General features: G+C 40.7%; 1 protein-coding gene across 1 annotated transcript in view; it reads left to right on the top strand.

Moving 5' to 3' along the window:
* Window positions 1-25536, top strand: part of CPXM2 (carboxypeptidase X, M14 family member 2) — a 77066-nt gene that overhangs the window by 25869 nt on the left and 25661 nt on the right. Inside the window, exons 2-5 of the mRNA XM_009811029.2 lie at window positions 656-765; window positions 8019-8158; window positions 22239-22323; window positions 22799-22949. Of these exons, the coding sequence (XP_009809331.2) occupies window positions 656-765; window positions 8019-8158; window positions 22239-22323; window positions 22799-22949 (486 nt within the window). The remainder of the gene's footprint in view (window positions 1-655; window positions 766-8018; window positions 8159-22238; window positions 22324-22798; window positions 22950-25536) is intronic.

Raw genomic sequence — 25536 nt, 5'->3', positions numbered from 1 at the left:
TTGACAGGAAATACTGTGCATATCCTGAAAAACTGAAGCATATAGCAAGCAGTAATAACTATCTAAGATCCTCAAAAAGCCAGATCCTCAGCTGGTGTAAATCAGCATTGCTTCATTATAGAATCACAGAATCATTAAGGCTGGAAAAGACCTGTAAGATCATCAAGTCCAACCATCAACCCAACACCACCATGCCCACTAAACCACGTCCCACAGTGCCATGTCCACATGTTCCTTGAACACCTCCAGTGATGGTGACTCCACCACCTCCCTGGGCAGCCTGTCCCAATGCTTCACCACTCTCTCAGGAAAGAAATTTTTCCTAATATCCAGCCTGAACCTCCCCTGGCACAACTTGAGGCCATTTCCTCTTGTCCTATCACTTGTCACTTGGGAGAAGAGACCAGCACCCACCTCTCTGCAACCTCCTTTCAGGTAGTTGGAGAGAGCGATTTTTAGATGTTTTTAGATTGATTTTATGAGAGCTGCCATTTCTCATTGACTTCAGTGGTGCTGTGCTCATTTGTACCAGCTGGGGACCGCATCCAGTTTGGCACAAGTGAAATCCAGAAATTCTGAATACTTGTTTGGTTTGTGTGGGTTTGGTTTGTTGTTTTTTTTTTAATTACATTTTAATTGATCTTTTGTTTTGTAGATTGTCCTCCACTTGGTCTAGAGACATTAAAAATCACTGACTTCCAGCTCCATGCCTCTACAGCAAAGCGGTATGGCCTCGGGGCCCACAGAGGAAGGCTTAATATTCAGGTAACATCAATTTTTTCTCCTAAGTGGGAGAATGGCTTAAGGTTGTACTGTTGCATAAAGAGAACCAATGGATGGTTATCAGTTCTGACTACTTTGTCAGCTCATGTAATTCAAATGAAGGAGAAACACTGGAATTACAGAAGTGAGTAAGTTTGATGGATAACCTTTAGGTTCATGGGGCTTAGTTAGAAAAAACTCCAAACTCAGTGTGCTGAGGGTACAAATCCAAACAGACCTCTATGGGCAAGCGAAGGGGGAGACAGCCAGAAGTGCTCCCGTCCCAGCTGCAGGAAATCATCCCAGCTCCCTTAAGAATCAGCCTGGAAGGAAGCTCACACAGCAAGTTGCTTTTTTGTTGTTTGTCTGTAGTTAATGACAGTAGTTAATTGAAAGTGTGGTTTTAAGTGAAGCATTTGCCCTAAGGCAGCTTTTCAGAGGCAATGATTATGCTAGCAAAAAATGCTTCAATTCAGAAATCCCCAGCATACAATCTGCTTTAACTTCTTTTATTTAGGATTAAAGATGCACTTAGATGCTTTGCAGGACCAACTTCTATTTTCCCATTTCTTGTGTTTCTGTTTTTCACTTTATTACTGCTATTTTCTGAATTATAGTCTTCTCCAGTGTAAAAACGTTACTTTTGCATAAAAAGTACAAATTTAAAAGTCATAAACAGGATACTAGTACCAAGTCACCACTGAAAAATCTCTGAAGTTTATTTCATTTATTAGTTACCTTTCATTATTAGACCCTCCATTAGATTTTTTTTTTCTCCAGCTGAAGGGGTTTGCTAGTTAAGGAACTAAGACTGGGATTAGGAAGGATGAGCTCTAATCAGCAGTGCAATTTCACGTGGTGCCCACTGCAGTGTAATGGTGGGCAGCTGCTGGAAGGAGGGACCACTCTTAGTTAAAACCCCATGGTGCAGTTACCTGCCTTTGCTTTGGCTTCTTCTAGTGCCTCTACACAAACAGCTCTCCGAGCTTCTCTATAGGGGGAAAAGACTGCCTTTTTTTTTTTTTTTTTTTCCCCGTTGTTTTAATGAGCTGATGTTGACTCAGTAAACCACTTTGCTATGTCTTCCTTTCCAACTCAGTGTGCGGGTACAGTGGGTTGGGTGCAAGGTGAGGTCTCACCTGCAGCCTTTGTAGTTAATTCCTTTTGAGTTCTGAGTGAGGGAGTTTGTGTCTTTGCTTCATATTCTCTGCCTGGAGAAAGACCTCATGAACACAAAAATGGTATGCAGGTGATGTTCAGGTGGGTTCTATAGGAATATTTAATTATTTTATTATAGCTTTGTTTATATAGTGGCGTAAGACCAAGGATTGTGATGCAAACCTCTGAATTCTATGTTGGCTGTGGTTCCTCGTTTTTCACACTGGTGTTAAAGTCCTATTTATTTAAACACAAGAATGACTGTGGTGGTTCAGAGCAGGAGTCCATCTAGTCTGGTGTCCTGACATCACCAGGAACACTGCTTTAAAATGGAGAAGCATAAGAGTCTTAGCTATGGCTGATGTTTCCCCTAAATATAGTCCAGATCCTCTATCAGAAGTCAAGGAGACAGCCTCTTCACGAAATCATTAAGGTTGGAAAAGACCTGTAAGACCCAATTGTTAACCCAACACCATCATGTCCCGCAGTGCCACGTCCACATGTTCCTTGAACACCTCCAGTGATGGTGACTCCACCACCTCCCTGGGCAGCCTGTTCCAATGCTTCACCACTCTCTCAGTAAAGAAATTTTTCCTAATATCCGCTCTAAACCTCCCCTGGTGCAATTAAGGCTATTTCCTATTGTTCTATTGCTAGCTACATGGGAGAAGAGACCAACACCCACGTCTCCACAACCCCCCTTCTTGATGGGAAGCAAATAGAAGAAAGGTGCCCCTCAGCTCTTCCTTCCCAAAAGCTCCCGGGGCTCAGATTAGACCAAGTGCGTGCCTTTTGGTGTTCTGTCCGCCAGGACCTCAGAGCCTGCACTTCTCCCATCCCACCTTCACCTGCTGGGTAGTAGCCATGTCTGGGAACAGCTGGTTATAACCGTAACGCTTCTGCCAGTTCTGTGGCAATGGTTTCTTTTGCATTTATTGTAAGAATAAGGTCCTCACCTCTGCAGGGTGGGGACTGTTGTCCCCTCCCTGGAGTGCTGTGTGGAGTCTGGGGTGAAAGGACCTTCTGTCCCATGCAAATTGGGGTTTTATTCTTCTTCATTCCAAAGATTGTGCTTTGTTTCCTGTGAACGAAGGCTTCGTGATGTCATGCTTCTGCTTGATACAGACTTTGGTGTTGTCATTTTCTTGAACCTTATGCATTGCATGTAGATTTTTTCTCCTTATTATCCAAAAGCTATTTTGACACTTTTCTGATATAGGCACTTACCTGATCCCAGGACTGTGGGAAGCTCCTGGCTTATTGCAAAGCGATTTCTCTGGCCTACTTTTCTTGTTTAAATGTAGCCCTTTTTCTCCGCTACATCTTTACCTCGAAAATATTTCTAGTAATCCTCAAATCAAAAGCTTTTACCCTTACTGAAAGCTTGTCTGTATACTATCGATAGAGCAATTCCCTAAACCCCTTGACCACTTAAAGTTACCACTCTGACTGGCAGTGTTAAAAGTATGGGCTGGCATGTATTTTTTCTTTCAGATACTGTTTTCTTTGGGATTAGCTTAAAATTAATAGCATTTTAAAATTTTTCAAAGCCACTTAGAATTTGCAGGTCTCTTCCCTGTCACTTGGGTTTCAGTGCTTAATTTTATCTTTGCATTAAGACTTCTGAATTTTGGTAGTATTTAAAAGATATATGCCCATAACCAAGAATAGGTACTAAAGGGGACTGACGTGTCAGATGGGTAATGAGGTTCCTGGTGATTTCTGTTTGCTGCTCAAAAGGGCAGGTTACAGCATGCTGGGGAAAGGCAAAAGGCACTGGTATTTAAGCAGCTGTGTTTTCATGCTGTTTAGTACTGTACGTGAAGAAAAACACTTGGCTCAAGTCAGAGAGACTTTGAGATGCCCATGTGCCACTCAAGTTTCACAAGAGTACTATACTAAATGTATGGCAATGAGCAATTTTATGGGCTGCTGCCCTTGTGCATGGTCTGCGTATCACCACAGTGCCATCACGATATTCATGTGACTATTGTGGTCCTCCCCGAAATAAGACATAATCTGCAGTCTGCTCAACCTCATCATCTGATGTGAAGTCAGCTGAGAAGCTTGGGGCTCACCCCAGGTAACTGGCACTACCTCAATTCACGGGGAATTTACAGAATAATGATGTTTTTTCAAAGACTTCTGAGAGTTACTTTTTTATTCTATTTAGACTATTTGAAGCGTATGAAAGCAATCTGGCAGCATACCCTTTATTGCAAAGGACAGCCTTAGCAGGACTGGATAAGACCTTCTAGGATCTGCTGCTCTTGTGACCTTGCACTGCCTGGGACCCGATTTTGCTCCCAGTCCTGTGTGGATGCGGTGATTAAGCTGGGACCTCTTAAGAGCAGGAGCAATGCTACTTGGGTTGTAGAGCCCAGTGTATTGGAGATCTAGCCTGCAACTGCAATAGTGGCACAACCAGTAGTAATTTGACATCATCGGGGAAAAATCATAGCATAAAATAATATTCACTGAGGCGTTCTGCCTTCGGGGATAAAAGTCATTAGTATTTGTCACTTGTAAAATAATTAGCAGTGGTTAAAACCTGAAATAATTATGCTTCTTCCCCTTCCTCGTTTTCCCGGTTCGAGAATTCCAAACAGCATTGAAGATTAACCAAGTACGGCAATCGTGTATGCAAATCAGCAGGTTGTATTACTTCTTGTGTTTTCAGTAGCTCCTTTTGAAAAGCTCCATTATCAAAACACAAGCAAAAGACCAAATTATTGAAGTTCTGCTTTCAGCCTGTTTGCTTTAATTCCTCTCCTCCTTCCCACTGGCAGTGGTTGCTATAAATACCTGTGATGAGTAATGCTTTTTTTTTTCCTCCCAAACTTCCTATGGTAAAATAATGTTTGTGATCACCCTGCTGGGAATGGAGAAGAATTTAAGTAGAAATGGTTTGATATTAGGTATATTTTTACTGCTCTTCTAGCTGACCTGTGGCAGAAGACTGAAATTTCTTTCTTCATTTGAATATATTTAGGCAGTAATATCTTCCTCCTCATTATAAAACAAAGCTTTTGGAACAGCCATAATGTGAGCAAGTGTTTATTCTGTCTTGCGCATGTCTAACTCGGAAGAGAAACATGAATCAAAATCTGAAGTCATACAATTTGTAAAAGAATTGTAACCTTTTGATTTCCCTTCATCTTAGCTTCTGGGTACATAATAAAGAGTTGATTTGTTTTATCTGAATTACAATTTCCAACTTTCACATTTATACATAACTTAGTCAGGAGTGACAGAAAAAAGTCCCTTTTCCTATATCAAGAAGGGTTTTTTTCATAAGACACTGCATATTGAGAAATGCTTTTGCATTTGCCTGCAAGTGAAATATAAGCTGGGTTAGACTTTGATTTATTCTTGAAAATTCAGTGATTGGAAAAATGGGTTTGCTTAAGGCCCAGTCCTTACTTCCACTTTTCATTAGCTCCTTCAAACTCCTCCTTATGAAGATAATGTGTTTAAAATGTAAAGCTTGAAGTTATGTGTGTCATAACTTGAATCCATTATCTCTGTTAATTCAATATACAATTTTTAAATTCAAGTAAACATCTTACTGAGAAAAGGTATCTTGATCTATATTCTTTGCTTGAATATTTGATGATAATTGTTCTCGTATTTCAGGAATGAAAATTTTTCCCAAGAAATTTAATATCAATTTTAACTACTAAATATTCAGTTAAGTTTATAAGGTTTTTTTATAGAAACAATATTTTGAAGTGGCCATAGGGCAAATTCAAAACTTCAAGTGCCTTAAGAAAAAATACAGACTTGAAGCTTGAGAAGAGAAGTTTCAACATAAATTTACTGGAATTCTTTTCTTTTGGAAATATTTCTAATAAGAACTTCTCATTGATTAAACTCCTTTTTTCAGTTATTACTCTGTGATAGTTATACACAACACCTGCTTCTTTTTACCTAGTAAAAGGTAAAAAAGTAGAGAAGCTGATGTCAGGAAATAAGAGAGCAGGAAGAAGTAACAGCACAGTTTCTTTTTTCTTTTATGCTCTTTGCCCCTGTTTAAGGCCAGAGTATTTTAAGTGGTGCGTAACTGTAAGCATGTCCTTTAGACTCCCCATATTTGATATATAGTTTAAGCACATGCTTAGCTTTATTTAAGTCCAGTTGAAACCATAGAGACTTGAGTATGTAGTTTAGGGGTATTTTGCAAATAAACTCTTTTTTTCTCCTCTGCTTCGCTCTTACTGTAATGTAGAGGAGAGTTGTACACTCTGATGAGCATCACACCAATGGGCAATATCCTAGTCTGAATGAGGACCAAGGACACCAGCTGAAGCTATGAGAGATATGGGTACTTGGTCTGCAGAAATGGGTGGAATTTCATCAGTGTGAGGGGGATTAGCATAATGCTGGTTCAAGGTGCTCTGCAGATCTTAATGCTTCCTGGCAAGCACTGGTTTTAAACCCTAAGGCTACTTCAAATTCCATCTTATTTTAAAATGCATTGAAACCTTTTCTTGAAAAAGGTTATAACTCAGGTCAGTGATCATAATTATATTCTCATGTTTTCCCATTGTTCAGTTCTCCATGAAGAATTTATCTTCCATTGTTGATAGAGTTTTTCCACATCTTGTAGTTTTATACAAACTTCACTGTAAAATAGCAGAGTTAATACATAGAAGTAGATGGCTTAACATAAATTTGGTAGATGCAGGAAAACAAATAATTAAAGTCCTCTATCTCAGATTTGAATACCAGGGAAAATGAGAAGTTTTAGGAACTGAATTTAGGAATAAATTAAATTGTTTTGCAGCACTTCCTTAAGATGCCGCCAGACTCAGACTGGGTAAAGGGATTAACAACTGCGTCCTCTCTTTGTGAACGAGACCCACCCAATGCCCATTTTGGTAGAAACTGTCTGTAAAAATGGAGGTAGATAGACCTGTCAGTCTCTGGCATTGTAACCCAGCTATGACTAATATCTGCTAGTACTGCTCAGTGGGAAGCTGAGGGATAATACAGGAAATTTAGTTGACAGTTGTATTCTTGGGTACTTCATTTATGATTTATATATATACACACACACCCCCAACTGAAAATACACAGTTATTGTTGTTCAGTGGGACACCAGAGCTTTAAGATCTGTCTTTAATATAAACTTACAAAGTTTCCCAGACTCTCCATTTATATTTGAGAAATAATTAAGGATATCCATTCTTGGAATTGTGTGGATGGCAATGATAAATCCACATTAAAGACAGATGAAATATCATAAAAATACATGTAGCCTCAGAGGACCATATGGAAAATCTCCTGTGCTCTCTATGGCAGTAGCCAGCTTGGTGCCGAACATTTCCTCGGCTATAGTAATAAGATAAATATCTGAAGACCTCAGATGCTGTTTCTTTAAATGCTATTTCAGATGTGTTTAGAATACAGCTTGCTCAAAATACCTTGCAGCTATTTCTTTGGAAATGTTGAGAAGGCTGTTTGTGGTGTCGCTGCCAACATAAATTGGGATATGGATTGGTCCACAAGTTGGAGTACAGCTGGGCATTCCTGGATTTGTAACCTTTGATATTAATTTGCTTAAGGCTTGAATATCCCTACTGATGAAAAGTAATAATTCTGGGATTGAAAATTGATGGGAAATGGTATTGCTGTTCCCATATGCCCTACACCCTCCTTTGCTGCTTCCAGGGGAAAGGAGATTGCTCCAGCACTGACCATTATTTACGTGGGTTGGAGCTGGCTTTTTAGGACTTTCATAACTCTGAAGACCATGTGGATGATTTGTTCTGGATAAAGGTTCTATCAGGCCACAGGCACAGACAGGTGGTCTGAACTGAAGCTGTGTTTATGCTCTCTCTCACTCTAACTTAAGTTTATATGTCATGGTTCTTAGTCTTTGAAGGGACTTTGCAGAATTTCCCTCCCCGCTTCGAGTAAGAAAATATTTTGGTTGCTCCATATAGCTGTTGAGAATGACAGTCTCGGGGGTCTTAAAAGAGAGCCAAAGGAGTAAGTGGAATGAATAATGAGTTCATGTTTTCTTTTCGTTTTCCCATGAAAGACCTTCAGTTTCTTGGTTCTGATTTATGAAGACAGTTTTGCCTTCTTTTCAGGCAGGTGTTAACGAAAATGATTTTTATGACGGTGCTTGGTGTGCAGGAAGAAATGACCCGTACCAGTGGATTGAAGTAGATGCTCGAAGGCTAACAAAATTCACTGGAGTCATCACACAAGGAAGAAACTCCCTCTGGTCGTAAGTACATGCTTACTTTTCTCCATGAGATTCTGAGCTTTCAGACGAAAGAATTCATATTGTATTGTGGTTTGGGTTTTTGAGGGGAAAAAAGGAAGAATGGAAATGCTGTGTGACACCAAGTAATTGAATGGAAGAACAGTAAAAGATAAAGTGTTTTTATATGGCATAAAATACAAGTTTAAATGTAGCAAACTGCTATAGTCTTTATCTGTGTCTGGCAAAGGAAGCACCACGATTCCCTCAGATTATATGCCTTTATACTTACCTTGTCAAATTCGCTTGTCTTAAACTTCCTAATCCTTTTCAAATATTTAACTTGATTAATTTATCATCTTAAAGAATAACCAGTGGTCTTTGAGATTTCCTAATACATAGGCAATCACCAAATAATTGGTAAAATCCCAAAACAAATATCACTTTTAAATGAGCAGTTCCCATATGCCCTACAAATTTTATATCTATACTTTTTTGTTCTATAGAGGAATTTATAATATAAGCAAAAAACCACACAGTATGTGTTGACCAGGACTGCAGTGTTTGGTAGCAGGCATGTTGTGCTGTGTTTATGGATGCTAGGAAGCCTCCATGCTGTTCAAACCTGCTTGCTAGAAAATTTCTTAGGAAGGAGTGCTCGCCACGAATAAGGCAGCTGCCTTGCTGCGTTGGTCTAAGGAGGCAATCCAGCCACATGTACCACAGGGACTTGGCTTTGGTCTTGGAGTGCTGCCCACCTCCAATGCCAAAAGCATTCGTGAGCTTTCTGGTTACCACTTGTGTTACAGAATGAGTCTGTGGCACTGGGAAATAACTGGTTTGCACAGACTTGTGTGCGCTTACTCCTTTGTGACCTGCTGCTGAGTGTAGGTTAGGTGCCCAGATTGCTCTGTAACACGGCTGGTGTGAATGGGGTGAGAATGATATACCGGGAAAACAGCAATCAGCTGGCGTAAACAGGAACTGGAGGTGATGGTTTACTCCCCCCCCCCCAGTGTATGTTCAGTCTCTTTTAATTTCTCATTGAGTGTCACTGCATTATGTGAGCAAATAATCCCACTTGTGCTGCTGCACTTTTTGATCAAGTATACAGGAGATACACAGCCTGAGATCCATTCATTCTGGTCAGGTCTCTTGCTTAGAAAATAAGTGTGTCATATAATAAAAAGCAAAGCAGAAAAATACCACTGTAGCTAAGAAAAAGGAAAAAGAGGTTTTTTCCTTCTATAGTTTAATTTTCAAGGTTTTTTAATTTCTTTTAACATTGCTGTGGGAGTAGGAGCCTTTTTGGCAATAAGGCTTCTATATTTATTCCACAGTGTTCTGTGTTAGGCAGATAATTACTGTAGCAAGGTCTTATTCTTTTCTATATTCATACTCTTGACATGGCTGTTCGTATCAACACCAGTGCTGCACTGCTTTGTCTTGTCGTATTGCTATTTTTAGTTCAGCTATATTGTGAGCTTACAGCAGGACTTGACACTCTATTTATAGTTGGTATTCACAGTCATCTTTTTTTAGTTTGGTTTTTAAATTACTGAATCTTGCTTTTGCCCTCTTCCCCCACGGAGAGTTGGTGGGCAGAACACTGAGGGTCTGCAGGAAGAGCAGGGTTGATGTTGGCAGAGCAGGTCCAGGCTCCTCCTGGATTGTTACTCAGATTTGTGGAGAAACAGGCACATTTCTGCCTCATAGGAGCAAAGATGGTCTCAACTGGACCAGCTGTGCTGTGGGCAGGCTAATGTCTCCTGGAAAACATGTCCTGTGTGACTGGGCTCTGCCCCATGGAGGGGCCAGGGGAGTGGGGAGAAATAGTCCCAGGAAGGAGTGACCTCCTTCCCTGCCTCCAGCTTGCACATAAAGGACTGCCATGAAGGTGGCTTTTCTTGTCAGGGTGTCATGGCCTCCATCTTGCTTGGTGTCTCTTGATACAGCCTTGGCTGTGGGATGACCTTCCCTGGAGTCCACCTCGTTTTCTCTCTCCCCTCATCAGATTGAACCAATAAAATCAGTGTAGCTGATGTTTGCATGCTCTGCTTCTGCACATGTAAGTCCTTAGATTTTAAAAATAACTTGGTACTCCCTGAGACACCAAAGTAGATGTTCATGTTTTCAAGAGTTTAGGCTGATGTATGTGGCCCTCGTCTGAGCCAAGAGTAGTGTCCTGGGGTTTCCAGAGTCTCAGCACCTGGGGACATCATACCCAGGGAGGTGGTAGATGCTGCTTTCTGAATTAACCATGCTGTTGCATCTGAAAGACGATCATCTCGGTATGACTTTCTACCCCAAGTCCTCCAGCAGTCAAGAAAGTGAGAGGAGAGGAAAAACCATGAAATCCTGATTTGGAGAAGAGCTACACAAAAGGAAATTGAATCCAGACAACAGTAGAGACCCTGAGCTTGGACCAGATGTTGCCTTAGGGTGGGAGTCAGGGGCACTGATGGAAGCTTTGGTACTTGTGCCAAATTCGGGAGACAATGACCTGAGCGTAGTCACAGGGGTTGCATGCAGTGAATTGCCTTTTGTAAGCCAGCCCAGGAGAAACAGGCTGGTAGGACTTTAGTGGTCTGCGCAGGTTCTTTTGTGACTGCTTTGCTGTAATGAACACTAGAAGCAAAGGAGGCTCACTAGCTTTTGTCACTTATACTTAGCTACTGACTGTGATGGTATCAAACCCCACTATTTTTGATATAAAGTTTGTACAAAAAGATGCTGTTCTGTTACCTGAGGCACCTTCCCAACTCCATGAAGTTATGCCATAAGAAAATAGTGCTTTCATAACTAATAGAAACGTATGTTGGAAAATAAGCTTATTTCAGGTAGGAGAGCCAAAAAAACACCCCTCTGATCTGTGTTGTATTAGAAGCAAAAGCTTGCCAAGCTTGAGAGCCAAGGTAAGATTTTTATTTGAGCCTTGGAGACTTTCCCAGCATTGTATAAAAAAAAAATCATGACACTAGGATATATGCTAAGTTCACCAATGCTATTATGTGATAGTGATGAAGAAGCAGAAAAACAACTTTTTTTTTTCCTCTTTGTATTGAACAAGAAACTTGAACAAAATGAAAAATTATTTAACTGAAAGTCCTCTCTGAGCTTCTGCCTAGATCAGATTTGTACCTGTCCTGGTCCCTTTAGCTTCCCGCTGCTGACTCAATGAGGACATGTGAAATGATAAGGGAGGGAGGGCAAGGACACCTCGCTGAATCCTGCAGCAAATAACTTTGCCCCTCATTGCAGGGCTGCAACACTTGAGTTATTAGCAGTCTGGCCTTTGATTCTGCTTTTATGTTGATGCTGTAGCCAGAGCTAGTGAACTGGTGGTGGAAGCAACCCTTTACTCCTTATAGCAGTGCTGGCAACTGTAGTCTGGTTTTGCTGATGGCCCATTCCACCCAGAGACAGTCTATTCACATCCAGCCTTGCTTATTGGGTTGGGGTTTTTTAGAGCTTTATAGGCAACGATGAATTGAAGGTTACAGTTGACACAATGCAAGGAACACAAAGATGCGTGGGGTTGCCACTTTCTGTATGCTGGTAGGAATTGCTTCACCTCAGTTATTCCTCTCCCAAGCTCACTTGGGAAGTTGCTGTTTCTTGTCCATCTTCCCCTGCTTGCCTGACCAGGGCTGTTGTGCTTGAGACACGACAGCCTTGAGAAGGAAGAGGCCAAGGTGCCAAAATAGCTCTGGAAAGCACAGATGACCTGACTAGAGAAAGAAGAAACCATGCTTGGTTAGTAATGAATACTTGAATTGTTTAATCATTTCCTTTTTAAGGAAAAACACTTAAGAGTCAAATTTTGTGATCAAACTGCCTGACTGTGAATTCCATGATAGTCATGTGGAATCAAATCTTTGTGCTTTTCTTTTTTCCTCCTGTAACAACAAAACAGGCTTTGAACAAAAATTCCTGAATTTGAGGGGTCCTTCCTCTTACCAGTCAAAGCAAGCATGTGGACTCAAGGGCTCTTGCTGTTGAGGCACCTCAGGCTTTCTTGGGGAAACCTGAAATCATGGCAAAACACTCTTTTTACTGTCGTAAATGGCAAGCTCTGTTTGGATTACCCAGAAGATTTGCAGATGTTGAATTTCACAGATAAAGTGGGGCCCAGCTGCAAGAACCAGGACTCCTTTTTGATTTTTATCCTGAGGTTATCCAAAATGCAGAAGTGCCACAGGTGTGGGTTGATATGAATAAAAGCTAACACCCTGAGAGTAAGCAGAATATCAGTTCCTTTGTATGAACTGAGAACGTCTGGACATCAGTGTCTCTGGGCAGTTACCACACTGTTTCACCATGAATATCCAGTAGTTGATAGGCGGATATTGGTGACATCTCTTTGCAGAGCTGTTTTCTTTGACTTCTCAGGCTAGAGAAAGTTGTGCGAGTGATGTGACCTTCTTGAGAGGCATATGACATCCTCCTCTGAAAGGATGTAGCTGGGCAACAAGAGGGTTTATGGCTGAATATTTGGGGGAGAAATACAATATATAATTCTTTATATTGCTGCCAATACATCTTTCTGTTTTATGAACCAAGTATCTTTAAGCAATTGTTCAAGGCTGTTGAGTGGGACACTGGAAGCATCACTGTGGAGTTGTGCCATATATTTAAAGCAATGATGTGATAGTTTAAAATATGCACTCTCTTGACAGAGGGAAAGAAAATATTAATCACACTTAGCAGTTTGGCAAGGATCTAAAAAACATAGAAAACATGTTTCCCACAACCCAAACTATCTTTTGATAATTCAGCACTATCTTTTGTATCAAGAGAAAACCCACATGTCTAAATAGAGTCAATGTGTACTGACTGTAATGTAAACTTTCAGACTGTTTCAACGCAGAGGATGTTTTGATTTTTAGAAGAGGATGCAATGTTTCAGTGAGTAAGATGTATTTGTGACTTGATGCATTTTCTTAAAATTAACCTTTCAAACATGTTAAATTATGCACTATCATGGCATGTCATGAAATAACAAAATGACAACAATAAGAAAAAACATAGATGAAACAATCTGTGCAGAATGCTCAAATTCCAAAGTAAAATTCTGAAATTTTTAGAAAAAATCAAAACAGACTTATTTCCAAGTATGTTTTTGTGAAGACCTTTCAGCCTCATGAATATATTGAAGATTTTTTTTTACTTTATGCAAGATATTAGTCTTTAAGGAAAAAAAGGGGGGGGTGTTAGCAATTTGCAAAGTCTGATTTGGGTAGAGGTTAGTCCACATGCCTTGCAAACCTGCAACAGTGCTTGAAAGGTTAGTTGGTTGGAGGAGACAACAAATCAATGGTGTTGCTGCCTGGAAGGAATAATTACAATGACTTACACATTGCTTGCTTCTAAACTGGCAGACTTTTAAACTGGTCACTTTTGTTCATCACTTTGAAGCTATGTTTTAACTCAAAGCTGGTGTAGACACCATTACACGCTCCCTACTGTGTCGCTTGTTTGATTTCCTTGTGCTACTGTGTAGGGATAGCAAGTAATAAATATCCAGCAGATTTGATTTTGTGTCTGATCATGCTTTTGCTGAAGACAAGATACTTTTTAATTAAATAGGGGAGTAATTTTGCAATTTTTTTGAAGTACACCCTCATCCTCATCCTTCTCTGTGTGCAGTGTAGCCCTTCATGAATCCCTCAGCATCCCTACTGTCCTTAGGGAGCTGTAGGTCTGTTACAAGCTGGTTACCTTCCAGAGATATAGTTGAGGATAAATTTAGGTCAGTTCAGTTTACTTCCTTCTAATTTTGGTGGTACAGCATTCTGCTCTTTTTTAGTCACAAAATGAATGTGTTGCCCCAACTTTAACTTATTGCTATACTCACTGGCAGTTCCTCAGGAGCTGAGATTTGCTTTTATGGACAGTCTGTATATGAGGACTGCAAGGTGGTAAACTTCCTTGCTTGCAAGAGGGTAAAAAATCTTTGCTTCCTCCCGGGTTTATCAGCCATTCATGGTATTAAGACCATGGTCTCAGTATAAGATTGGCTTCCTGAAGAGATAATCACATCAGCATCTTCAATATTCCAATAATAAAAGTCTAAAGAGCAGTGATAATCCTTTCAGTGTAACTGCATTAGCTTTTGGGACCATATAGTGGTTACTCATAGGTATTTGAGTTGTTTCTACAGATACCTAAGAAAACAGAATCTTGCACTGTACACAAGAAGGGACAAAATACAACAACAGCACAATGCTGCTTTTGAAAGCGTAGTAGAATAAACTCTGAATCCTGTCCATCTCACAAGGACAACAGACATACTCGGCATTGACTTTCAAAGCAGTACCTCCTATCCCCATGCACAGCCTGTGAAAACACACCCTGATGAAACTTCAGCAAATTCGATGAAAATGTCTCGATGTTTTATCCAAATCATGTAATAAAATAAGCAGCTGCTGTGTACTGACTTGAATTGTTACAGTGCATTAAATCAGTGCAAAGTGTTATTTGCCCTGACTGGGTGAGAGGACTGCAGAGGTTATTGCAGCTTCCCCACTGTCAGACTCTCATGGAGTGAATTGTTCCAATTCCACTGAAATCATACCAAGTATATTGATGGGAGTTACAAAACGACCTGAATTCAGTGTAGAAAAATGTATTTTTCTTGATATCACTTCTTGATATATTAATGTAATTAGTTGCGTATTATACTAGTGTTTATGATGGGGTTTTCTTAATGAGTTACATCTTCTGTTGACTCTGGCTTGGTGGAGCCGTCTCATGGGCTTTCAGTTGTTGCAGCACCGAGAGTCAGCCTTTGGCAGCTTCAGCCTCGAGTGCTCTCCGCCTATTTGTTTAACTTCAATCCCTGTGCCGTGGTAATCTTCCACCTCAATTCTTGTGCCCTACGCAGGATTTTGGTACAGTGCTCATCACTGCCGATGAGCACTCGCCACCCACTCCCAGCGTTGAGGAGCTGGGGTTGTGACCAGCTCAGATGATCCCGTGTAGGTGGAGTTCCGACAGCGCACCCAGAAATGTATTTATACTTTCACAAGTTTATTTGACAAAAACGTCAAAGCTGATGACGTTCTGTTGTGGCTGTGATTTGTCATGGTGCTCTTGCTCCGGTTATGACTCTTGCCAAGGACGGGGTGACTCATGATGAAGCGCTGGGAGGGAGTGGGTCACCGCCATCCCCGTGAGGAGGGCTCCTGCATGGTTAACCACTGCTTTGCACTGGGAAAAGGTGGTGTTGCATGGAGAGAACCCGCTTTGCACAGCGAGGCTCGCTGGGGATGTTCAGAAGATGAAGGAAAGATTTTTAACCTCCCTGGAAGGGACTACAATGGGCAGTTTGAAATCAAATGAGCTGAAGCCTTTAGGAAAAGGGATACATCAAGTGAATACAAGCATCAGATTTATCACACTTATTAACCACAGCCTTGATTTGTATATTTTGCATGTGCATTATGACTCGTTGCAATGAGAATGATTGGCGGGGGGGGTTACCTCGGGGCCATCCAGCAGCTGCTCCTTTCCCCTCCATCCATGCCCTGCAGCACCCCTTCTGCATGCACCAAGTGGCACTTGGGCCACGTCTTTGTGTGCGCTTTGTAGACTTGAGGCCCTTCAGCATTGCTTTAAATATGCTCAAAGCTGTGCACACAAGTGGCAGTGTTTGCTGGTTGCTGTCGGAGCTTTTCATTTTCCATTACTTGAATATTCACGAGAAGGAGGCAAAAAGACCTAGTGAGGCAGTGCCTATAGAGTTCAGATTTTTCTCCTCAAATACGTGACTAGTTTACAAAGGTGTGATAGGCACAAACAAGAATGGAAAATTAAAAATGTCCTAAAAGGAGGTTTAGAAGAAAAGGAATCACAGCTTGGTTGTGTTTAGCAGATACAGAAGATATGAAAGGGGAAAGACTGGTGCCAGAAGAATTTCAAACACGTGCAGATCTCTTTGCAAAGCATGGCCTGAAATGACAGGTGTCAAGACAATAAAATCTTTGGGGCAGAGGATGTTTTTGACCCCACACAGGAGGCCTGGCACCTTCAGGTGTTACTTTCTGAATGTACAACAACAAAAGGAAACACCCCCAGTTGGCACCAGATATTCTAGAAAAGTCAGGAAGTCAGAGATTAAAATTTTCTAAAAACCTGCTGTAAGTGGCAGCTGTTGGGTGGGAAATGCATTTGCAAACCCAGGTCCTCCTCACTGAGAAGAGAGCTTTGAGAAATCTGTGCTTAGTTCATTCTGAGGAAGTGAAATTCTAGCCTGAGCTTTTCTTTGGCTCCAAAGAGCCAGATTTCACAGCAGTATATTCATTTAAGTCAGCTAGAAGCAATTTTAAAAATTAAACATTCAAAGATTTCAATTATTAAAAAAAATACCCTTGCCTGCTCTTCAAGCTCCATCCCTTAAATCATATTTATTTTAATTAGCTTGTAAAATTTGCTGGGCTACCTGTGGTTAGCCTGAGCATTTTTTTGACTTGGCTTGTTTTTAAGACTGTTGGGCAGTGGGTGATTTAAAATTTTATCAGCATAAATATTATTATAGAATATTAATATTAATGGTTTTCTATTTAATTGCATGAGACTACAAATTACTTTTTCGAGCAGAAAGCCATTTAATTGCCAGCATGCTGATTCTGTTGCATGATTACAGATTAATCTAAGGTTTGCCTAGCATTTTTTTTGGTATAGAGATTCCCCTATTTCAAGTATTTTGGCTTGTCAATTTATATATTATTGAAGGATACACATCTGTGTGCCTGCCTGTTTCTATTTTCTATTAATTTGGGAGTTTTGTAATGCAGAAAAATCAGATTATCGTGACAGCCGAAGAATAATATGGTCAGCTGGAGTCAGGTCCATTGCAGATAATGCTAATGCGAACTCTGCCAATGTTTGCTAGTCTCATCTCCGGCATCTCTGCCACTGTGGGCTTCAGCTTCTGCTGACCAGCACCTGCCAACCTTCCTCGTTTATCTTAAATCATGTGGGGTTTTGCTGATGTGGAAAAGCATACTTAGAGACTAGGAAAAGAGTATCAGATTTATTTCACTTGTTGCTGATTCAGCTTTCCATAATTGAGAAGCTTGGCCTTAAAATATTACATGCAGCAGATGCTGTTCAAATAAAATAAAACCATATCCAAATAGTCAGAAGTCTCAGATGATGTACTCGCCTGTTGGAGTCTGGGCAGCCAAACGCCTGGCATCCCTCCACTGCTTCTCGTTTAGCACTTGCTGTGTGTTGGGCCGAGTTGGGATTTGTCTATACGTCTAGTGCACATAAAAGTAAGCAAATGATGTTGGAGAAGACAAGGCAGAAAGATGTTTCGTTGTTTTGGTGCTGTCATGATGTCTTTCCCTATGCTCAGCAGCCTGATGATGTGGTGAGATAAGGAAAAGCTGGTTCCCTAGATAGGAACCTGCCAAGGCTGTAGGAGACCTGCTTTTAATTCTCCACTGTGATTCAGATTTCCTCTCTGTCCCTGGGCAAGTCGCTTAATCCCTCAGCTTGTCTTTTTTTGGATGGAAATGGACAAGTTGGACATTTCTATGCATCGCAAGAAACTGAATTTAAAATTGGAGATGTTCATATAAGCATTGTCTAGAGCTAATGCATTACAGATAAAATCCAACTAATTAATTAAAAAAATCCACATGAAGTGAATTTGAATCATATTTTGATTTTTGCATTTACTTCCTGTGAAATGAATTGATTAATGTTGGCAACAGATACTGAGATTTTTCAGATAGGTTTCTGCTGAAGAGATAAGGCTGGCATAAATTTTCAAAAGGATTATTAATGGGAATCACCTGAATCCAAATGATTCCTGTCAAATCTGTATCTTGTGATCCTTTTCTAGTGTTGATGAAATTTGTGAGGCAGTCATGTAAGTAGCACTTAGTGCTAGAACATGATGAACTAGAGGTAACCTCCAATACTTTTGAAGGTACTGTCATGCAGTGATTTCTGTATTGCCTAGCTTGCTGCCAAGAAAGAGCTCAATAATTATCGCACTCTTTTCTGAATGCTGGCATGGGACTTTCCCTGAATCGTGTCTCCTTGACTCTAGAAAACCAACAAATATCTGTATTTTTGTCTGAGGAATATAATAGTAGGTCCAGAGAGATTGTATAGAGTGAATTCAGAAGAGCTTCTCTAAAACAATGGTAGGGACATCCTAAGTACTGGAAAGCTTTATAGCTTTCTTTTAGCTTTCCTTATAGCTTTATTGTTCAGTGCTGACGGGCCCTGAAAAGATTCAGTGTGACTCGCTGCAGAAATTAACGTCTGCAAATCCCAAACCCAACGAGATGGATCTTCCTGTCATCAGGTAACAACACAAAGCAGATGACATTCCCCAGTACTTTTAGCACAAGACTTTGCTTTAGCTGTCGTGTTTCTGTGATGGATTTCCGCGAAAGTTTCAGATTTCTGTGTCTACATGAATAAACTGAGCACCACGTATGTATTAAACTCATCGATTCCAGGAAACGCTGTGCTTACTGTAAACAGACTGGCTGTTGATTCGAGCATGTGCAACACATCCATCTGCTTCCTGGAAGCATCAGACCTCCTGTGCCGCACATGTGTAAAAAATCCACAGCTTTCGAGAAGATTTAATATGTCGAATGCTCTTCTGCTGGTCTGTAGCTGTAGAAATATCTGGGATTTAAAGATACTTGGCTGCCTGGTCAGAAGCCCTGTGCATTAGCTTCTGCTAGTTTTCCAGATACTCTGAACACACAAATACATGCAGAGTTCCCCTTCTGCATCACGGGGAATGGGATTTCAAGGCAGAAGATGCCATTTCTGAGGGGAATCTGAATTTACAGCAGCCTTCTTAATATTGGCAGAAGTTCTTCTTCCGACGTTGGAAAAAAGGGGGAAGAATTTAAGCCCCTAAGAGGCAGGTTTGCATTTAGTGCCAGTGGGAGGAGGATCCGGTCACCTGTGATGTTTTTATTCTGCATCTCAACAAATGCAAAGTGAATGCTTATTCCTTACAGGCAAGCACAGTTAATAGGATGTGGTGTGTGACCTAATATATTAAGCTGACTTCTCTCCTCTCATGACCCTCTGTATTCCTTCTATGCTGCAAATATACAAGACTGGATGTGGTTCCATTTGTATTTTAATTGTCAGACTGTCTCTGAAAAGCATTTTATGTGTTGCCACTCAGGATGGAAAATGTGTATGACTGATTAGCATACATTTGCTTTTGGGAGAAGTTTGAACCTTTGTTAACTGTAGGGAGTGAGAAAATTAAAAGATGGTAAATAGAAGTCCTAGCTTGGAAATATGAACAGCAAACATTTTCTCAGGCCAGTAAAATGAGCTGCTTCTTTTAAAAAGTTTCTATCTGTGCCGTGATTTTCTTACAAAATTCTCAATTATAAAGAATGTCCACTGTTGTCTTGTTTTTATGTGACTGTGATATTCTGTTTGAATTTCTTTTCCAGGTGTAGAGTAATGAATATGGATGTATTGTGTTTGCCCACCTAATCTTATTTGTGCAGGTGAAGTGAAAGAAGTGCTGTAATACTTCAGAAGCAATGAAGTTATTTGGTTTGTGACATTGCCCTTTTTGGTCATTTAAACTGACTTTGAAAAATGGCCGAGAACATTAAAAAAAAAAAAAAAAAAAAAAAGAAACCAAAACACAAAAAAACCCAAACCAAACATAACACCAACACAAAAAAAAACAACAAAAAACCCCAACACCATTTTATGTGCACTGGGTATGTACGCTACCACCACCACCCCTGTTCAAACCCATGAGTTTTGCTCTCATGCTTTGTTAGGTTTTTTTCAACCAGAAAAAGCTATTTTTTTTCCCCTTCCTAGAGTTTTGATGTTGGCAGTTTCCAAAATTCCTAATGTCTGTCTTTGCTAGAGGTAAATCTGCCTTCCTTCAACTAATGATCACAGAGAAATTGAGGGAAGAATGTAAAGTTCTTTACAAGAGTTAGTAGAAACTTATATAGCACGCTGAAGTCCCTGTCTATTTTCTGGTGTATCGTTTTACAGCCACGAAGACTTGCGATGCCAGCGTGGCACTTCGCAGATCTCCAGTGAATCCCCTACCCCAGGAGACCTTCCACTGACAGGCAGACAATTAGTATTTTCAGAGTACTGCTGACTTGTTGAAGTTGTTTAACAAATGTTGAAGTAGTGTATGTGTGACAAGTGATAGATGTATTCATCTCTTCAATGCAATAATAAGAAGTTCAGTCTGCTTGGCGGTAGTCAAGATTTTTGCATCTAAACTAACATGAATGGCAAAATCTATTCATTGAAGAAGACTGGTGAAGGATTTGCAAAGGATGGGTTTAGTGTGTAAAGCAGAGCTGGGTTTGTTCAGTCATTTCTTTCACAATCAGATGATAGCTCATCTTTGACTTTTGGGGGTGTTAGTAAACAACATACAGAAATGCTTTTCTAAATCCTACTAAACACTTACCTTAATCTTTGGGTTTAGGCGTCATTGTAAGTCTGGACATCAGTTTGAATCTTTTGTACAAGTGGGACCACTGTTACTCAGAAAATGAAATAGCGGATAGAAATTTAAAGTTATAAATTTTCTGCTGCCATGCATTGACTGAAGCATTATTTGAAGGTCACTATTTTGTACAAGACGAAGTTGTGAGCTTGTGCTGATCTTTTGGCTGATTAATTTGCTCTTGTTTCACCCCTGCCCCTTTTTTGGTCTTCACTAGAAGTTTGCCTCTCTTTTAGTGACCACATAAAGGCTAGTTTGTCCCCTTAAAACACAAACACAGTGAAGTCAATGTGTGTGTGCGTTCGTAGGTAGTTTGCCAATATTATTTGTTGATTTTAAAAGAAAGAAGTGCAAAAAAAGTTGCATTTGTATGGGTGCAGTACAAGGGGAAGTTTTTCTGAGGTGTGTCTGTCCTTCCAGGTACTCCCTGATCTCTGACCCATGTGCTCTGATGCTTCTCCCATAACTGCCTAAATTGTCCCTACTCTTCTTTCTAGTCCCAAGAGCTTTCCTTACCCTGGATTCAATCCCAGCAATCTGACTGTGTAGCTTAGCTAAGAACTCATGTTCAAGAATGACTGCTCTAGAGGACTGCTGGTTATGCGCCATCAGTTTATATACATGGAAATAGAATTTAATTATCCTGGACTGACTTCACAGTACAAAGATACCTCCAAGCCACAACTCTCCTCCAAGTCACTGCCTGTTGAAACCAGGGAGGTGTTAGGGAAAAAAATAAATTACTGCTGCCCTTTCAGACCAACAAATGAGAGAAGAGAGTCAGGGCATTACCTTCTCCATAGCTGTTTACACTTTGCCATGGGGAATGCCCAGGCAGTGTAAAAGCTACATAGCTTTAACTCCTCTCAGAATATAGGAAGCAGCATTTTTTTTCTCCTCATACTCTTCTTTAGCTGAATACAGACAAGGCACAATTTAAGCATGAATGAAGATTTTGCTTTTTTAGATTAAAGAGGATTTTACTGTAAATCAGATAACAGGCCCCTGGAAAGATCAGCCTACTGAAGACTGATCTAGATATTGTAGCAGTGCACTAGTACTGTGATCAATTGGACTCTGCTGTGCAGACAGAATTGTCTCTTTGTTCCTATCTATTGCTAATAAATACAAGAATGACTGCAGGCTCCAGTCATTCTTGTATTGGAAGAAATGGAAATTTTGCTGGCTGAAATTCATGGACTTTTCATCCTAGAGGATTTATTATTTTTTTTTCATCCCCTCTGATAATAGCAGTAGAAATAGAAAATGTTCTGTAGCTGAAAAAGTAAGATTTTTGAACACTGGATGCATCTGCTTTAGATAAGCCACTTATCCTGAAATCTGCATGTAAAAGGAAAGGAGAGCAGTAATCCCTCACCTCCTAGAATCCCAGAATATTATCTTGGTTCTTTGCTTCTATGTGCTAGGCTTTTTTAATTATCTGTTGAATCTAGATTTGAGTGTTACTTTTTCAGCCAAGCGTTGACATGACTTTGCCAAGTGGGATTTCCATTGCTAGCAGTCTTACAAGCTTTATTACATTAAACATAATTTACAGTCATTCTAAGTTATGCAAAAATAACTTAGATACTCTTTGTCTTTTTGAAGGAGTAACTGGGTGACCTCTTACAGAGTATTGGTGAGCAATGACAGTCATGCATGGACTGCTGTCAGAAATGAATCTGGAGATGTGGTGAGTATCACGACAGATGTTTTATGAAGATGAGCGGAGGTGGGAAAGTGGGGGCTGTCCACGTGGAGTTTTGATTTGCCAGTTTAGTCAGTGTAAGACTATAAGGCACTGTCTCCCAGTGATTCCACTAATTCCACTATGGCAAATCCCCATGTGTCTGCCTATGGATGTGAATGCCACCCTGGCAGTGGTTTTGCCTGTGATGAGGACGCAGTTCTTGTTGCATGGCCCATGCAAGGGCTAGCATCAGTCTGCTGGTCCCTGGGGACATCTCACGCCCATGAGGTGCCTTTTGTTGGAGAGAGGGTTTGGAGCTCTGTCTCCTTTGCCCCTCTCTAAGGGGCATGGGGGGATTGTGCTCTTTGAAGAGCAGTTCTGGCCTGAGCCACCATCGACATTTGTTTCTATTACCAAAAGTGCTAGAAGACTTTCTGAAGAACTGATCTTGCCCTTTCCGTATGTTTGGCCTACATAGATTTTTGAAGGAAACAGTGAGAAAGAGATCCCAGTTCTCAATATGTTGCCGGTGCCACTGGTTGCACGCTATATCCGTATAAACCCCCGGTCCTGGTTCGAAGAAGGTAGCATCTGTATGAGACTGGAAATCTTAGGGTGTCCTTTGCCAGGTAAGAGTTTCTCAGTTGATGTTGATGTGGCTGCCTGTGCCAAGACTCAGAAATTTTACTTCCTTTGGATATCTTTGCTTTTGATATAATACCTGTCTCTAGTGAGTAGTTTTATGCAAAAGGAAACAAAAATATCTGTCCAGATACACGCTGTATCAGGATAACTCTTCAAATGCACCACATAGTATCTATAAGTGGCTTTATTAATAAAACAAAATTGCACGGATGATCTAACAAGATTTTCTCTGTTATTTGGGCTGAAGTGCATTGCAATTAATCTTACTGAGTGCACATGTACTAGGGAGGCAATGGAATTACGTATCAGAACAATCACCTGCAGAAGTCTTAAGCTTCTAAGGCAAGAAAGAACCATTATAATTATGTAGTCTGATTTAAATTTTATTATTATTATTATTCCATTGTACAGGCCATAGGATTTCCCTGAATTAATTTGCAGGCAAATACTGTGACTGAACTAGTGCTTACCTTGTAGGGGGAGGGAGGGGAGTTGAGGATGTAAAGAATTTCTAGCAAAATCCAGCCTGATCCCTGGTAAGTCTCAGGTGAAGGTAAATGGTCCCATCCTTGGTAAAGACTGTGGAAAAGACACAACCTGATGTTTAGCACAAGCTTCATGTGTTACCTCTTTCTCTTATATGAATGCAAAATAAAATTAGGGTTTTGCTAAGCAGCGTATACAAAGTGAAACCTTATAGAAGGCCACTTAAAAACAAAGGGCATTCAATACTGCAAATTATGGCAAAGCCATGGTTCTATTAAGCACATTGTAAATAGGGTGGATTTGTGTCTACATATGTATGTATGTGTATAAATATTTGGAAAACTGTTTGTTCTAAGTTGCCCACTACTCATTCCACATCTCTCATCTGCTTTTTTTTTCCTTTGGCACCTTGGGGATAGCTCTTTCTTTTTTTTGCAGGGGGCTATGACTAGTATTTTCAGAACTACTAGAGCCAGAAAGAGATCTGCCTTTCCAGAGCCTATCATTACTGCTTTAACTGCTCCTGCTGCTGGTCAGAGACTTGCTGCCTCCAATTCCACTGTTGATGTAGGGTCTTCACATGCCAAGCAGAGGTAGCCTGATTTTTGTCCTTTAGATGTTTAAATACTCATGGGGAAAAAAAAAAACCAACAGTCTGGGGCACGGAAGGGATAATTCTCTGATGAAGAGAAGTATGGGGCAAGTATTGTCATAAAACTTCGTTTGTAGGTGTATTACCATGAAGCAGTGAAAGTTAGCAGCTGGGGGTAACAAATACATCCTGGACTTGAATGGCAGAGACCAGGGGTGTCCTGAGTACCTGAATATTCCTGTTTTCAGTAGGATTCTGATTTATTTCAACCATGGGTTTAGAAAACTCCATCTCTGTGGGCTGCTTGTTTCCCATTGTACCTTTTACCCTGGAGGGGCAATTCCAGAGCCAGTATTTCCCCTCAGCTCTTGAAAGGACTGGTGGGGCTGTTGGAGAGGGGTGATCTATCCCAAATTCCAGTGTGGGTTTGCAGAGGATCCACCCTCTACAACACAAGGTGTGAGGCTGAAGGAAAAGCATAGCTTTCGTCAGCACCGTGACTTTACCGGCATGCAGGACAGGCACAGAGGTTTCCAGGGAATAACAAAGATGACACTCAAACCATCTTGGAGAGCAAGTTGTAGGGAAATTCTCACAATCCTTTCAAGTTCCATAAACCTGTACTTAAGGAGGAAAGAGCAAAAATGTTGATATTTAGAAAGGTGATTTTTGTCAAGTGCAGCAGTAATTTACCCTGGATTCTTATCGGGTATGCACCCACAGAGGGCCAGATGCTGCTTTGCAGTGTTAGCATTTGTCACCCGTCAGCTTCACGGGGCTGTATCAGTCGGTGAAGGTGCTACCAAGGTTAGAACGTATCTGCATTTCCACCACTGTTGCAATGAGGGCTCTTACAGCTTGTTGCAGGTCTTGGACTAGCATGGAAACAGCAGCAGTGCTTCTTCCTGGTAGTAATTTATTGAGTTAATTGCCCGCGGTGGCTGATTCAGTTTATTCCTGAAAGAAAATACCAGAATCATTCAGTGAGAAACACAATGGGAATGGGGTGTGTATATTAAAAATGTAATTGGACTGAAAGAACTAATAGGTTTTGATAAGCTGCTGACCCATCTTTTAAGCTCAGAAAGAACTGACATTTCTTTCTTCTCACTCATTTTATTCACCGCACGCAAGGCTCTCAAAGCAAAGCTGTTCCCCAGGTTGCAGAGGCCTTTCCATGCACTTTTTCTTCCTGTCGGACATGACTTGTTTTTTGCAGTTCCCTCTAACTGGACTTCTTCACCCTGTATTGGAGTCTTCTTACTCGTTCAAGTTAGATAACCGACTGGTTTGGCCATGGGACCAGGCTCTTTGGTAGCACTGCCAAACACTGTATTGACTGTGCAACTAGAAATCAAGGGTTCTTTTCTGACAGAGGGTTCCCCATAAAACTGAGCAAGTCTCCTAAATTCATCAAAATCAGGAGGTGAAGCTCTGTCAGTTCATACACCTCTACCCTTTCCAAAGCCCAAAGGCCTGTGAAAGAAGTTATG

Source organism: Gavia stellata, chromosome 9, assembly GCF_030936135.1.
Source record: "Gavia stellata isolate bGavSte3 chromosome 9, bGavSte3.hap2, whole genome shotgun sequence".
Lineage (NCBI taxonomy): Eukaryota > Metazoa > Chordata > Aves > Gaviiformes > Gaviidae > Gavia > Gavia stellata.
Note: the sequence above shows the minus strand (reverse complement) of the source record. Positions and strands in the feature narration are given on the sequence as shown.